At 44.9% G+C, this 17,207-nt stretch overlaps 1 protein-coding gene across 38 annotated transcripts in view; it reads right to left on the reverse strand.

Moving 5' to 3' along the window:
• Nucleotides 1-751: 751 nt before the first annotated feature.
• The window catches only part of MAP4K4 (mitogen-activated protein kinase kinase kinase kinase 4), a 174,204-nt gene continuing 157,748 nt past the window's right edge, over nt 752-17,207 (reverse strand). For 19 of the 38 annotated variants that reach the window (XM_082357185.1, XM_082357184.1, XM_082357162.1 and 16 more), the window contains 7 exons: nt 14,327-14,470; nt 11,409-11,543; nt 9,005-9,105; nt 7,396-7,569; nt 6,688-6,847; nt 5,790-5,929; nt 752-4,212 (listed from right to left, as the gene is read on the reverse strand). In XM_082357185.1, coding sequence (XP_082213311.1) covers nt 4,129-4,212; nt 5,790-5,929; nt 6,688-6,847; nt 7,396-7,569; nt 9,005-9,105; nt 11,409-11,543; nt 14,327-14,470 — 938 coding nt within the window. In that variant the 3' untranslated portion in view covers nt 752-4,128. The remainder of the gene's footprint in view (nt 4,213-5,789; nt 5,930-6,687; nt 6,848-7,395; nt 7,570-9,004; nt 9,106-11,408; nt 11,544-14,326; nt 14,471-17,207) is intronic. The other 19 variants (XM_082357171.1, XM_082357183.1, XM_082357175.1 and 16 more) reach the window with 1 other exon arrangement.

Consider the following 17,207-nt stretch of genomic DNA (forward strand, 5'->3'; position numbering starts at 1 on the left):
AGGGGCTGACTTGACCCTGGTGGCCTCCTGTAAGTGAAACCTCCACCGATGAAGCAAAGTTGGAACGGGGGCCATGAATGACGGGGTCACCAGATGTTTACTCCCCGTCACCCACACCAGCTGCAACAAACAAGTAGGAAGAGAACTAACTTGCTCCTTGGGTGGGCCAAGGTATTTACGAGTTTATTTTCACCTTAGAGAAAGAACGCGTTTCTAGTACGAAGCACAAAGGAGCTAGTTGACTAACGCATGCAACGGAGGAGGGGGCTCGGGCAGGGTGCTGACACCGACGGCGTGACCTGGCATCTAGCCAATGAGGAACGTTCCCGCCAGGCTATGGGGGTCGATGGGGCACACCCGTGGGCGGGGCTGTGATGACCTTGCACTGAAGGAGCTCCAGTGATCAGGCCTAAGGTCATGTTTATGCGCCAATTTGAGAAAGCGTCCCTTTCATCACCCTGTTAGCTACAGAACAGACAGCATGCGTGTAAAATGAGCCTTACTCCGTTTCTGGCTTCAGGAACATGGCGATCAAGAGCTCACCCATCAATTTCATTCTAAGATCTTTGAAGAAATGTTTGCTGCTTTCGTAACCTGTGCCTGGTGAGCCCCTGGGCCATCCCTGTTAGGGAGATGGCAGGATCTAGGAGCCGCCCGCTCAGGCCAGGGGTGGCACGGGGGAAGGAGGATCCGTAGAGGAAGGAAACATTCGGAAGGAAGAGAATATATTTGAAACTCATGCCACGTGAAATAGGTGTCATTTTTACTTTATTTAAGGACAAAAGAGGGGAAAAGAGGGGCAACAGTAATTTTCATAATACACAGAAGACGAGTTAGCACTGAAAAAAGAAGGCTGTGTGTGTACTTGTCACCAGTCTGCTTTGCAGCTCTGATTAGTAAACAATGCAGCTTGTCATTTGCATTACTGTTTAGCAAATTTATAATTGGCAAAACTGGGGATTATGAATCACCGTATAAGTGGACGACAACTAAGACAAAAGCCTAAATAACCCACAAAAGATCACTTAAAAGTAAACCATAAATATGTGATGCACATTAGTGTAACAAAACCGTTTTTTTGTAAACATTTTCTTCAACACAATATGGGCATGAGAAAAAGTAAAAACACTGCGCCCGATACAGAGAGACTCTGCTTTAAACACGGAAAGGTATCACTCATTAAAGCTTCTACTAAACCTAGAGCCATATTGGTATTTTGTTTGGAAGAGTTGTCATAGTTTTCCATGTTCCACATTTAACGGTATCGGCATAATACCATCTTCTTCTGTTGATTCTGCCATCTTGGCACTTCTGTGAAGTCACTACCCTGTTAAAGGAGAAAGATCCCTTTCTCTAGAAGAAAGACACTGCGACAGCTTGCCATCTTTCATGGAGAAACCTAACCGGGCGCCTGCTTGAAGCTGTAGCAACACAGTCTGATCTACTAGGCGGGGAGGCCACGGAGGGAGGGACATCACGGCCGAGGAAAGCACACCGCAGGCACCCACCCAGGGGACCAGTGGCCGGCTGACCTCGGTCAGCTAAGCCCGGCGATGGATTCAATCACATTCAACTCCAACACCACCAGGTGCTGCCCAACTAGGACAGGCCCATCCTGACCTGAGCTCGGAGCCCATCGCCCCTGAGGGAATCGTGGCTTTTGTCAAGTTCTCAGTACTCGGCAATTCCAATGGAACACCATTTGCGTGGTCCGTGTCACGGCCCTTGACTTACAGACACTGAGCTTCAAGTCTGCGGATGACGCAGACCACGAGGCCTCATCCCTTTTTGTATCTTCCATGTCGGTATCAGAAGTTTAGTATTTTTTCAAAGACACCTGCCCAACTTTTACCTTTCGCTAAAGTCATGGGAGGGGCTACAACTGACCCCGCCACATGGTCCTTTCTCCTCCTGGTGCACGTGTTCACTGAGACACATTTCATCTTGGGTCAAAAGCCAAACCGAGTAGGGAATCGCCAGCAGTGATGTTGATTGTGACTGCAGTCCCGTGGTGACAGAGTCTGGCCTGTCTCAGAAGTCCCTTCCAAGGGTGGGATTAACTCCCCAATCTTCTCTATGTTCAGTATGAATTAGTAGAAAAGAACTAGCTCTTTCTGCCTTAGACATCAGCGCTACACCAAAGTCACACACACGGAAAACCTGTTTCCCTGGCCTTATCCTTCCAGTACGGAGGCAGGTTTTCTCAGTGGGTCCTGTCGTGGTGCGTGTACGCGACCAGCTGTTGTTTCTGCATTTGAGTGTATGTACTTTTCACTAGGGTTTGAAATTCATAGGAGAGCCTCCGGCAAAAATGCTGACCCAGGAGGAAGAGAATGACGAGTCAAAATGGATGCCAAATGGGATGCGAATGCCGGGCCAAGCCTCAGCAAACAGGTGCAAGTGATGTTGGAGGAAAACCTCCACTTACACGTCATAAAAGAAAATTCACCACGGAGGAGGAGTAAGCCTATGAAACACCAAGCTTTTGTTTGGTGGACGCGACATTCCCATCAGAACTCGACAACAGGAAAGGCGGCCAGCAGAGCCATGGCGCCAAGCGCTGCTCCTTTACCAAGTTGATTAACAACCTCAGAGGAAGCGAGTGACCAGAAGCCATGAAACCAATTATTACCCAAGACATTTATTACAAATGTCATGAACATATTCATAAAGTAAAACTGGTTTAAAAAACAGAGAGAACGGGAGAGCAAGGGAGAGAACGAGAAAAGCCAGGGCTTTGATATTACACCCAAAACACAGGAAGGTGCTATCTTATGAATGAGCAGTATTAACTACATTCTTAAAATAGTTTTAGTGCATTGCATTTTTTAGAAAAAGGGAAATACCCCCGGCCCCAAGGAAAGGTTCCTGCAACACTGTTAACAGTTTGTGGGGCTGTCCCCATATGACCACCTGTCTGCAAACCCCGATTTGAGAACACTGAGGCCCCTCGTGCTGTGGGCGATGGCCGCCCGGTCCACCACCACGGGTGAATCTGGTGGACACAGCGCGATCTGCTCTCTCAACTGAGAAAGCAGACGCACCCGTCAGCGAGACAAGCCTCGTGGCTGTTTCCCATCTTCAGGGACAATTTCTCTTGTGCCTACTGAGACCTGTGACGAAATAACAGTCAAACTTCAATTGGATAGTTTTGGTATTAAGATTAAATTAAACATTAATGTTTTCCTCCAAAAACATATAAACTAAACCACCTCTTAATGCATTAAAAACAATGAGGTAGGTGAAAAAATAAACACGTGGCTGAAAAAAACTTTTTTTCCCTCCGCAAGTGCAGACCGTGGTGAAACTGCTGTTGCACTTCTAGGTTTAAACAAAAATTAAACCTTCGACCGAGGCAGTGCTAATACTGTCACACAACAAGGTTCTGGCCAGGATACAAATGCACACCTTTTCTTTCTTTTTTTCTTTTTCTTTTTTTGAAGAATTATCTGCACATGATTTAGGCAAAACCTGGTACACAGAAAATGACTGAGTTCTTGGCCAAAAAAAAAAAAGAATTCCCAAGAAACCAAATGCCAAATGGGTCCCTAACCCACCCACCCCACCTCCCGAGCCCCACCCACAAAAAAGTTATCCTAGTAACTGTGTCTTTCACATTTTATAAATATTAACTTCTTAAACCTGCACCTTCTTCTTTGTCCACATATGGTCACATTACAAAAAAGAAATGTCAATTAAATACATTGTTAATGTTACTATATTAAATCTGCTCTTGGCTTCAGTGACCTGCTCGTCCGAGCACACTTTACACTCGCTGTGCCCACTTCTAACCACCCGCCGGCGTGTCTGTTCTCCACCTGCAGACACCCCGGGACAGAGTCACAGACGAGGAATTCTGGAGCTGGAGGGAAGGCGTTTGCGTTCTGCCTGATGCTTGATTCCAACACCGATAGCACCTGACGGTAGAGTCTCAACAGCACCAGCTGCGTTGCAGCCTTGATTTATTTCGAACAGGACAAGAAGGGAGTGGAGATGAACTGGTAAGAGCGGGCGGGAGGGGAGAGGAGACCCCCGCCCGCGCGGCCCGGGCGGCTCCGAGCGCCAGTTGCCAGGAATTCCAGGTTCTCATCTCGATGACTCCGGGGCCGGCATACCCGCCCGCCACTCCTACCAGCTCAGAAGAGAGGTCCTGCCCAGCGTCATGAAGTACACCTGGCTGCTGCCCCCGGACCGGACCGAGGCGAAGAACACCTGTAGAAGGAGAGGGGAGGGGTCAACAGGACCCTGGTCCCACAGCCCCAGGGGCCCCTCCCAAAGGAAATCTGGGATGACGTCCATTCGTCTGTGAAGGAGCCAGTTTTCATCTTGACCAGGAAGGCTCCTTAGCCGACGGATGACTCCTCGTACGTCCTGCCCTATTGTGAGAACGCAGAGGAACAAAGGCCGTGTTCCCGAACGGGACCATTTGTGTTCACCTCCACGGCTAATACCTTCTGAAAGATAACTGGGATTGGCACACTCAATGTGCAGTTGCCAATGGGAGGCTCCTCAGCCACCTGGTTTTTCTCTCTTAGAAAATGAAGCTGAGATGTATTAGTTATTTCATATGACTCTACAGTCAAAGTAATATAATTTAGTTTTGTGCCTTTTATTAATAAACCCCGATGGATGTGACATCATGAATGATAAAAATATTTAAATGCCTGAAGTTCAAAGAATATCACGGTTATGGCTCCACTGAACATACTTAGGAAAGTGTAAGCCAGAAAGCTGGCAAAATCCTGGGTTAGGTCTGAGGTTGTATGGATTTTCAAGGTAAAAGATTTAGGAGATATTATGTAGGAAAAAAAAGGTCAAGTGCACCGGCGAATGGGCTAGAGGACTGCAGGAGGAAGTGGGCTGGTGGTGATGCAGCTCTTGAGTAGGAGAGCGCGTGGCGGGGCAGGAGGCCCAGCTGACAAGGAGAAGTGACCGCTCTCTTCGTCTGAGAAGTCAGCCTGAGGTCTGCTTGCTAGGAGCTTTAACGTATTTTAACGTGAAGCAAAAGGGGGAAATGTTTCTAAGGCTGCAGTGGGCTGCCCCAGGTGGTCAGACATATTTTTATCCAAGTGACAGAAGACAGAGAAATTTGGGCTTAGAAAAGGTCAGAGGGGTCAACACCATTGGCCAGTGTCTGTTCCACTCCAAGGCTGATTTGGGGAGGGAGGGAGTCAATCCCAGAGAAGACAAGGATGCGGTCAGTTTCAAAAAAGCAAAGGTTTTAACTGGGGCTTTGATGCCCTGGGTTTTCACCTGCAGGAAGTACACCTACTTCTGCATAAAATGATTTCCCCTCTTAGGCATTTATGCCACACAAACAATGAAGTTATTTCACTACTCAAAAGGTAGATGAACAAGTGGTGTATTTCTGGTACGTATCAGGGGAGAAGAAGTTTTACCCTGTTACTTAAATTTGCACGAGGGTTCCTTCTAATCTCAAAAGAATTCCATCCATCTAAACTGGTAGCTTTAACCTTCTCTATCCCTAAACCAAACGTAGCCGAGGCAGGCCACCTAATGGGAAAAAAAACCCCAAAAGACAAAAAACAAAAACCCAACATAGGATGATTTCTGCAGAGATAAACATCTCCACCCCCTCAACAAAAACAAAATAAAATATATCATGACCTCCATAAACAGGCCTAAGAAGTCACTACTGAAAAGTTCCTTGATAAATTTATTTCAGAATCTATCAAAACCCCAAGGAAAGGCTTCACCAAACTTCATGGAAAATAAACCATTGCTAAAAGATAGTAGCAACTAAAAAGAATCTCTAAGGAAACCGTTACCTTGTCGTTGCGTTCACATAAGAATTTCAGTCTTTGAGCCCTTTTGTGCATAAACACACCATCCAAGTGGCCGGTCTCCACAGACCGGATCTCTATGGCCTTTTCTCCCCAGCCCATCGTCTGATTGGATCGAATATATGCTTTTTGAGAGGAGAAAACACATGTTGTTAAAGATAAGGAAACAGCCGTGGAAAGAAACTGCTCAGGTCTCTCTCTCACACACACACACACCCCACCCCTCTACACAGCTAGTATTTGGGGGTTTTGTTTGCAAGGAACTCTGCATGTGCACCCTCGTGGTCCATCCTGGGAGGCGGTATTTTCAATCAACAGTTGAGGCAGTTCAGGCCGGAGCATCACCCGCCCCCCGCCCCACCCCATAGCTTAGCTCGTATTTTCATCACACTAGTTACCAGGGAGGCAGCGAGAAGGAAAGCCAAGTGGACAGAACCAGTGACTGCAATTAAACCAAAACAGTTTGGGGATATAAACTTGGAGCCATGAGGGTTCCAGAGGTCAGCCTTCGCTGCTGAACGCACAGGGACGGTCAGGAGGCCAAGTGTCGACTGCGGCTGGGCCACGGAATGGCAAGAGCGATCACTTACCCTTCTGTCTCCCCTCACTTCCCACACATCAGTCAACAGCTACACCTGCCCTACTTCCCCTGGCTGTCTTAAAGATTAAATGAAGGACTGTGAACGACAGAGTTTTAAAAAATAATTACTTGGATTTTGTCCTAACATAAGACTATTACGTGTGTCCCGGTCTACAATCTAACTTTCCACCATCTACTGCCAGCCACTCTGTTAAGTGGCCAAAGGGTCTGAAGAACACGTAAAATCAGTACGCAAACTACACGCCTCTTCAGGAAAGGCCTTTTCCTGTCAGGGACGCGCACCTACAGACGTTGGCATCTCTCCCCACTGCAGAACCACATCCTTGGTAATCCTTCCATAGGTGTTCACATAGACCCCTTCGTCTTCATAGCACACCAGAAGCTCCATTCCATCCGTGTTGGGGAGAATGATGATTGCGTGGGGTTTGATGCTACACTGGATCTAGAGAAGAGGAACAAAGTACAGGCAAGCACGTTTGTGGCTACTTCCATCCCTGCAAAAGGGCTCGATAAGAATGTCTTGGGGAATGCACTGGTTCAGATTCCTGGTGACAAACACAGCATTGGATAACACTGTGGAAAACCCATGTGATATACATATATATGTATATATATATCTGAAAGTCCACCTTTGATAGGTCCTATAATCTACTAGGTTCACGTGTTCTGAGCCCCTGGAACATATTTGGATTGGGGGCTCCATTTAATAAATTATGTTCCTCTAACCAGTCCCGACCCACGGAGGTTCTGACCTGCCAGCAGCTGCCCAACCCTCCCGTGTTAGTGAAAGCAGGGTGAGGAGCTTTTCAGGAGGGCCTCAGAGCCAGGAGAGCGGGTCTCCACTTGGCTCGGAGCAGAGCGCTACCGAACAGGGGCGCCATTTAAATACTCACCCCCACAGCACAGGGAAAGCAAGGGATCCCTGCTTGTGTTAGTTCACTAAGCAGAGTAAAGAAAAAAGTCAAAATAAAATGAAGCCAGTCAACCAACCATAGAGTGTGGGTTCTTTCTTACGTGTGTTGGTAGATAAATGTCATAGACTGATCCTGAATCCACATCAACAGCATGGAATCCAGCACAGGATCCATAGATCACTTTCAACCTCTGGCCTTCCTCAACAGTGAGATCCACCAGTAATGGCTTATGCACCAAATCTCCAAACGACTACAAAGAAGCAACGGAGAGAGCAGCTGTGAGACGAAGCAGAACTTACTTCTGATGGTTCAAACTGGAGGAGCCAGACCCAGGCACGCCGTTACTCAATTACTGAACCACCCCGGCAAAAACCGTAAGCAAAACTACTCTGTACAATAAGTCTTTAAGTTATTTTGCTCTTATCTGTCAGTCAGCACCAGCTACTCCAACGCAGACAATGGAGAGAGAGTTGCTGCACGATACACATGAGAATTTTATCAGTGTGATCATCACAGTCTCTGCTGAGCTACTCAAACCTCCACTTTAATTTTCCAGCTAGAGTGATAAAGCTAACGAGAGGCTACCATGTACCGTAACAGCCTGGGTGGCCTCAGTTTTTCATTAACGTCAACACCTATAGCTCTTAAGGCAGATTTGAACAAGGTATTTATTTATAAAAGCAACTAGTACAGTTCCTGGTACCTGGTACATGAAGGTAATTAAGACCAGATCTCAGAAGATAATTGTAACTATACAATCAACAGCTTTTAGTCAATAATATGTGGCTTTATTTATTTTTTAAAGCAAATATGATAACCCCATTTATACTGCTTTACTGGGGAATCAAGGAATAAGCAACCTAAATATGTCAATTTTCCAAATAATGGAAGCCTACCCTTAATAAAATATGTCAAAACTATTTAAAAACATAAGTAAATAGAATCTTTTTGGATACAAAATTCTTAACTTCTTGCCCTGCACTAAAACAGCCCTGGGGGGACAATGCTTAAGGTTTTTTGTCTAATATCAGAAATGATGTTATTAAGTGATTTATAATATCTAATGTTATAGTAATATCATTTTTGATTAAGAATTTTATAAATTTGTATCTAGTGCAAACTCTAGAAGTATAAAAAAGAAATATTAAAAATATCCACAAAAATAACTGCTAATATTTTTCTACAGTATTTTTCTTTGAACAAAAATGGTATATTATACATATTTTAATACTTGTTCTATTTAATGTGTAATAATGCATTCCTTGTGTCATCAAGAGTTTCTGCAACTTCATTTTTAATTAGTCCTCTACTGAATAGATATACCTTAAAGCTGCCTATTGCTGGATACCTGTCAAAAACATAAACATCTACATCTTTATACACGTCCATGACTTTAGGGGGAAGGTCAAGGTCTGCTTTTCAAATGGAGGTGGTGTCAGTGTGTCCTTTCAATCCAGGTGTCTGCCCAACATTCCGCTCCTCTCTCGCACTCCGAGGACTTAGAAAGCCGATAGCTCAGCTTATTCCATTAGAAATGGCCTCTCTCATGATAAAGTTATACCAATATCAGCACATGCTTTTAAATGATCAGTTGTAACCATTCGGGGTTTTCAGACGTATTCCCTGGCTCTCGGCCACAGCGTGAAACGGCTGATGCTACTTTTAAGTGCACTTGATGTTGTTACCTTAAAGGCCATAAATTTGTGATATGGCTTGGGTGCCCACGCATAGACTTCCACAGAACTCTTCAAAGCAATGACCAGAAACTTGATTCTTTCATACTTTACTGCAACAACAAATAAGAGGAGCACAGGTCAGAATCGACGTGGGACTGTAAATTCTTTCAGCTGGCCTCTGCAAACTCTCTACATATGCCTCCTGCTGATCCGCCCAGACCAACAAGAGAAAAATGCCCAGAGCTCAAGCCTCGCGGTTCACTTTTCCGATTCTTTAACGTACAATTCAGGCTGTTCCCATCCTCCTCTGTGTTGTGTTGGACTCAACGCCATACCCTGGTTGCCATCGACGAGCACTTTTGCTGATGTCCCTAACCTTCTTAGGCTGTAAGTACTTAATAATCAAGGACAATGTCAGCCTTTCCACCCTACCACCTCGAGGGCTCAGTACTAGTTCAAAAGGATAATGATGTGACTTATCAGACAAGAGGGTCCCAAATCCCAGCAAGAGGTCAAATCTTCCACGTGGCCTTTCCTGAGTCCTGCGTGGGGCTTACAGATGGAGGAACACAGAACGCTACGACAAAATACTCATCAACTGAGTTTGAATTCTATCTATTTCTGTGTACAAGATCAAGTATCATTTCAAACCACTTCCTGAGCTATAGAAACAGTAGTAATTGCTAGGATTTTAGCTAAAGTTGTGTACCAAAAGTAAAGAAAATCTCTCTTTAACTTTATATATATATATAGGCCTCCTTTACACAGCTGTTTCAGTCCTCTTCACAGCCAGCAGCTCTGCCTAGAGAAGATACCCGGAGGGGCCCTGGCCACACCTGACTTACTGGCTGGTGCAGACTCCCGGTGTTTTCATGGGCTCTCTAAACTACAGCACTCTGCCTTTGACCATGAGACATGGCTTGTTAACTTGATAACTCTCCTTGTTATTTCATATATTGTCACTATTCAAGCGAATCACATGACTATTAAGATACAAAGGATTAAGAGGCTGTCGAAACCAGTGCTGATGGGATAGAATTTTCTGTGACGGAAAGGTTTTATGTCCACCCTGTTGATATGGCAGCCACAAGTTACATGGGGCTATTGGGCACTTGGAATGTACTAATGTCACTGAAGAAAGAAATTTTAAAGTTTATTTCATGTTAATTAATTTACATATAAATTTAAACACCCCCCCACCCCGCCTTCTGAGCCCAGCTCAGTTTAACGCATCTGCCTCTCACTCTCCTGTAGGGCCATCTATTCAGGGACATTTCAGCTGTTATGAGCCATTTCATTACATTTAGCCTTAGATGATTTCAGTTACATATCAACAAATAAAAATATTACATAAAAACACAACACAGAAAATCCTAATCCCGAAATCTATACCGAGGTGACAGAACCCTGCAGGATCACTCAGAATCAGTCCACTACCGGGGTGGCAGCCGCACTCATTAGTAACCAACGAGCTGAGGGCCATGGACAGGTTACATTAACAGACGACAACGCCAAGGACTGTAATGTCCCTGGGAGCAGAGGCACGGACTACAGTATGTAGTTTCATAAACACAGAAGAAAAGAAAACACACAAGCAGAAATCAACATTCAATACACCCCTTAGGTTACTCAGTCTTAAGTATACAGTCTCTGTATACTTAAGACTTATACCATTTGCTAACCTTCTCAACCTCCCATTTCAAATTTAATTAGAACACATCATCTCGCCCATAAAACTGTAACTGGGCTAAGCTCCATGATTTCCCCTTTATTTCCAACATTAGTTCCTATATTTTGATTTTTTTCCCCAACACGAAAAAACTTATTTTGGTTTTGTTCTTGTGAGATTTCACAAGAAGCACGGTAGGCATGCTGAGGAGAAAAGAACAAAACGGTTGCCATGAAACACTGACTGGCCAGCAAGATTCGTTTCTTAGTGATGAGCAGAGTAGCTCTGTACAGCGCATTTAATTCAAACCGACAGGCCACAGCTACTTGGGCAAACTCTCAAACATTCAATCAGTGACTGCCAAGGACCCAGAGTCCTCCAAGTGAGGACAAGCCTACAGCGCAAAGGAGGAGTCCAAATCGGCTCTCTCTCCTCTGGCAACGCGTCCTTCTTCTCTGCAAGATGTGAGCCACATCTTACAGAGAGAGTGTGGACTGTCCAAGGAAAGGGTGAGAAGAGGCTCAGGACAGAGGGCACGGACAGCCGGAGTTAAGATTAACTGCAGGCCTGCAGGCCTGCAGGCCTCAGGATTAGAAGGTGCCTCAGAAACATCCTGATACAGAAATGAGTTACAAGTCTCCACAACAAGTTCATTACTAAAAGCTTCAAAAACACATGGATCTTAAATGGAAGATTAATTAAACCTTGGAAAAACAAAACCCTTACGCCCGTCGTGGAACTTACCAACTTTATAGTGTACGCATCCTTCCAAATCTCCCACGGTCGTCCAGCCCTGCTTCTTCTCAACTTCTGGATCGTTGTGAAGTATTTTATTTCTTAACCAGGACAAATAGTAGACACGTAACTTATCCTTTTTGCCTAGCAAAACAAATATAAGTACTTTACATGCATACTCAAAAGTAGATATCATCATTAACAACAATAGTAACCAAAAGAAACTGCAATAAACAATAAATATCATCCCCCGAGGGAACCATTTTGTATCAGTTTCACTAGAAACTCAATTCAAGCTATTATGTCATCTGATTCTCAAAACCCTCTAGTGTAACTATTATTTCCCATTTGAGAGCACAAAAGGGTTTCAGAGATCACCCAACTCGGGGACTTGAATCCAGCAAAAGGTAAGCCATAAACTGGAGATGGGCACAACTTACAGAGCTAACAGAATACTCACACCCAGAACACGTAAATAACTCCTATAAATCAATTAGAAGAGAGGTAACCTAGCAGAAGTATTGAGCAAGCACCTAGAACAGACAAAAAATGTTATCACATAGATTCATAAAAAGGTACTTGCTCTCAACAGTCTGAAAAGGCTACAGACTGCATAAGCCCACCTATGACATTCTGGAAAAGGCAATATCGAGACAGTAAAAAAAAGACCAGCTGTTGCCAGGGGCTTTGAGGGAGGGAGGAGTAGGTGCAGCACCAGAGGATTTTTAGGGCAGTGAAACTAGTCTGTACGATGCTGTAACGGTGGATAAAATTATGCGTGTGTCGAACCCAGAGCACACACACACAGAGAGAACGCTAATGCAAACTGTGGACTTCAGCTAACCTGTTAGCTGAAGTATTAATATTGGTTCATCCGCTGTAACAAATGTGCATTAATGCGAGAGAATAGGGGAAACAGGAGAGGGCCAATATGGGGACTGTCTATACTTCGTTTAATTTCTGCGTAAACGTAAAACTGCTCTAGGAAAAGAACCAGACACAAAAGAGTTTCTAGCATGTTCTAAGGTGTTCAAAGTCAGGACAGGGCTTCCCTCTGGGGAGGAGGGGCAGAGCAGGGGAGCCACCGGGGGGCTGGGATGGCTCCCCTCGTCCCCAGGGTGGGGGGCTACGCGGATGGGTTCTAACTGTGACTCTTCACGGAGCTGTACACCATTTATACGTCTGTGCACTTTCTGTGTCATGCCTTATACTTCAACACAATCTTCTTAAGTTTTGAAGAATTTGTGAATGTGGGAAAATAATATATTAAGTGAAACAAAGACGACATCGTTTTATATACAGTGTTTTATTCCCACACTATGAGATATATTTACAGAAACGAGGAGGGGGAAATACAATAAAATGTTAACAAGAGGTATCTCTGAGATGGGAGTTACATTTTATTTTATTCTTCTGAAGTTTTTTTCTGTTTTCGAAGTTGCCTACAACTGACATGTATTAATTAGTTTTATGATTCTGAAAACCAATGAAAGCTATAAAGAGGAAAAGAATACAGAAAAGTAGACCAAAAAAATGGTATCAGTTGATTACTGATCTCCATGAATCATCTTGCTCACTGGATCACAAAATGAAGTTTAAACCATTTTTTAGCTGATTTATTTTTCCTACAATTCTAAAACCTATTTTCCATCACTTTTTAAAGCTCAAGTTTTAAATGGTTGTTTTCTCATTTAAGTATGAGATGGATGGTGAAATTTTTGCATTTCAATGCACATCTTTACTTAAACCAAAAGCCTATCTGAAAACTAAAATAACTGCCAGAAATTTGTTACATATAAATAAATATAAAAAGTTTGAGTTAGCAGATAATTAAATCAAAATCACTGCTGGTTATCAGAGGACAAGGTCTTACACTTCTACATACTCTTTGACCCCAGCAAAAACACAAATTATTAGGAGATTATGATCTAGGCAACATGGATTCATATGCCCGATGGTTAAGTGAGCTGCAAAGATACTTGTGAAAAATGTTTACATGAGAGGGAAAAAAAGGAATAAATGGAAAGACTAACAACAGAAAACTAGTAAACAAACTATAGTACATCTATGCAAAGAAACATCCTGTAGCCGTGCAGAATGGGTACCATGAAGGAACGTTCAGGGACAGGGAGAGTAGCCTACAAGGTTTGGACAAACAAGAAAGGACGGGATACACTTAAACTTCAGGACAGTGGTTACCAAGGGCAAGTAGACGCCAAACGTATGCACGGCAGTGTATTCTAACATCTGTTAAAAACTATTTCCTCAGTATATGGGTGTCATATTATTCTCTCAATGTTTGAAATGTTGCATAACTATTTTTATGGAGATTTTCCCCCCTAAGTGTGTATTCTGAGTGTGTGTATGCTTAAAAGACTGGAAATTAAAAACTGAAGTTAACTGATGTTATCTTTGGATGATTTTACTATTTATTTCTCCCATTTGCTTTTCTGCAGTAGTTTCTTACTTTCTACAATGAACACATATAATTTATACTAAGAAAAATGCTCTTCTAAAAAGACACTTACAGTAAGTGTTGACTGACATTAAAAAAAACCCACGATACTTTTACCACCAATGGCAAAGAACAGTTCCTTGTGCACGAAAGAGCCCTGTGGGAGGGAGTGGACATAAGCCCACACTCAGAGCGGGACAGGCCGCAGAGGGCGGCGGCAGGGTGGCGGGCAGCGTGACGTACGAAGTGCAGGCTCCTGGGCTCCCCCGCGCCGCTCAGCAGAGCCCCAGGCAACTGTGTACACGTGGGCCCCAGCTGAATACATTTTCCTATCACGTTACTGTAAAATCACGCTACGGCTCTAGGTCATTTAGCTATTACTTCAGAAAAGGAACTCACTCAAGTTCTGTGCCAGCAACTACCACGTTTTTAAACAGTGCTGGGGGCCTGCTTTCCCCGAACACACGCTTACCAGATATTGTCACCAAGACATTCAAGCCTTCCAGGACGTCCATCTGTTGAAATCGTCTTCTGTTGATCAGAGGATACACCTTCCCTTGGCCACTTCTGTCCAGCAGCATCAGGCCACTCTCTGTACCCACCAACAAGTTCACTCCTATTTCAAGGACACAGAAAGCCCACAATTTTACACTGTGCTTGACAAACAGCCTTGTATGGAGCTATGATAGCAAAGCCTATCTGGAAAAGAGTGGTTTCCTCAAGCCACCCACAGACAAGAGAGCTTAAAAACCTTCGTCTGATGTCACGATCCCCGCCTGTTTCCTTCACCTGTCTTTTCACGGGCAAACTTCTAGAACGAGCCATACACAGCCCCCTTAGCCCTTAACCGTTTGTGACTGCTCCGGCGTCTATCACTCAGTTTAAGGTTTTCTTAAAGACCACCCTCCGTCATCCTTGAGAAACGAACAGCAGCATTCGGTCCTCGCTCCCGCGGTTTCTCACCAGCAGTGCGCGTGCGCAGGCTGGGGCGGGGCGTGCCTCCCGGCCGCGGGCCCATCCCGGCTCCACCCTCTCCAGGCTCCACCCTCTCCAGGCTCCACCCTCTCCAGGCTCCACCCTCTCCAGGCTCCACCCTCTCCAGGCTCGTCGGTTCTCCCCCTGGTCTCCACGCACCTTCTCTGCTTCCTAAGCGCGGGCGTCTCCCTTGCTGTCTTTCTGTCTGTCTGCTGGAGCAGGCCCCCACAACCAGAAACTCCTGATTCCACCCCCAACTCCCAGCTCGTCCGTCCACTTGAAGTCCTACCGAGACCAGCCTCTCGAGCCCTGCCGTTTCTATGAGCAGCACCTGGGCCAGCACAGCTGCTCCATGAAGCCGGCCAGCCTGACCCCGCCCGAGAAGACCCCCCCTCACGTTCCCGTTCCTCTGCTCTCCCCGCTCTGCTCTGGCCGCCTCACACCGCGGACGGGTGGAGGCCTGAGGTGAGGCTGCTGCGACCCCCTCCCTCCACTTTCTTGCGACTGTACCGCAAACAGCCCGAACCTTCCCGCAACACTCATCGGGCCACACGGCTCACTCTCTCTCCGAGGGGGTACAAAAGCCTCCATCCAGCATTCAGAACCCTCTGCCCCTCAAGCCGACTTCATCATTCACTTTCTTCCCCAATTACACTGACTTCCTTGGTCTATAACCTTGGTTGCCTAAACTAACTTGGTAACTTGCAGCACAGAGCACCTTGTACTCCTAGGGGATTGGGCACATCTATGTTTGCACTGAGCCCCTAAACTGTTTAATAAACTCGCTGAGGGAAGGAACGAAGTATGTGCGCTTTTACGAAGTAATCGCCCCATCAGTATTTTCAGGCAGATGGAATGACAGGGGAGAACAGCATGTACTTCTTGAACCACGTCATCCATATTTATTCGGACGGACACACACACACACACACACACACGCTTTCCCAGAAAACTTCAAGAGAACAATTGTGAAGGCAACGGGAAAACACCCTCCCCGCCCCCCTCAGCTCCATGCCTATCTGGTATTGAGTGGGGGGACCCTAGCACCAGGAGGAGAGCATCTACCTGAGGAAACCAGAAACACCTTTTGGGTCCTGGGGGACAGCGGGGAACCCGGCATTTACACAGGTACTCACATCGCCGCTACGTTAGCAACTAGCAGGGTGCCAGGCACACATGGGGCGGTTACCAACACGCTGAAGCGCTGTACGCTGCAAGCTAAACTGCTGTCCAGCTTAAGCTGACAGCCAAGGAGTTCATTCCGAAGGTCCCCGTTCATACAGTATTTCAACATTTTCCTGGTCGATCTTCCATATTGAGAAGCTAAAAAAATTCTCCGTCAACTAGCCAAATGTGTAATAACTACACCAAATACGACGAGCATTGTGAAATCTATTATTTGTGGTTTCCAAAAACAAACACCACTCACACCTCCATCAAGAGTTTACAGCAAGAAAGAATAAAGATTCAAAAGAGCTGAAAAAAATCTTCATATACACAAAAATTGTAGCTATTTTAGCTCTTACCATATTTTCCAATTCTCCAGTATATATTTCCAAGAACTGTGTCATTTTGTAAAATAACTGAGCGCTAGCAGTCAAAAGAATACAGACAGTCACTGGAAAATAGCAAACCTTGGAAATTACGGGCCTATGAAAAAAAACTGTGGCATGCTGCACCAATTTTTTTTATAAATGTACTTTTTTTTAACCTTACAATTTAATTGTTCAAAGGTAAGCAGGGCTAGGAATTGCAATTGTATCCACAGGAATCTGGTGCAGGGTGATGGAAGAAATGGCTAAGAGCTCTGTAACATGTGATTTAAAATTTCCTTTCAATTCTACGATCCATTACACTGCAGTCAAAGCAGCAAAGTAAGTGCACACAATTCTTCATGATCAGAAGAATGGAAACTATCACATCCAAAAGATGTGTTAAAATAATTCTGGCTGTAAATAAGGAGAAATGGCCTTACTAAAAAATTAAATAAATATGCAGTAATTTACAAAACAAAAGTCAGTTCAGTACGATGAAGGATGTTCACTGCTAGCGTTTTCTAGGAAGGTACACGAAACACTACCCTGACGCGGGTCAGCAAGACACAAATGCGTCCATTCCACCACCTCAAGAGCACTGCAGCCTCCTCTGAACCTCCCCCTCTTGTCGGGGGACAGCTCTCATAGCACATGCTTTAACTTTTCTGGGTCTGTGTCTTCGAGAGACTTATTTTTAACTTCACTTAAAAGGTAACTCATGACAGCTATCCCAAGCAATTTAAGGAAATCCACCAGTGATGTGACCCAGACACGGGGCAACTCAAACACACTCGGATATAGAAGTCACCTCCCTCTCTCTTAACATGATGAAACAGAGAGTTC

The sequence above is a fragment of the Balaenoptera borealis genome (genome assembly GCF_965194805.1).
Source record: "Balaenoptera borealis genome assembly, chromosome: 15".
Classification (NCBI taxonomy): domain Eukaryota; kingdom Metazoa; phylum Chordata; class Mammalia; order Artiodactyla; family Balaenopteridae; genus Balaenoptera; species Balaenoptera borealis.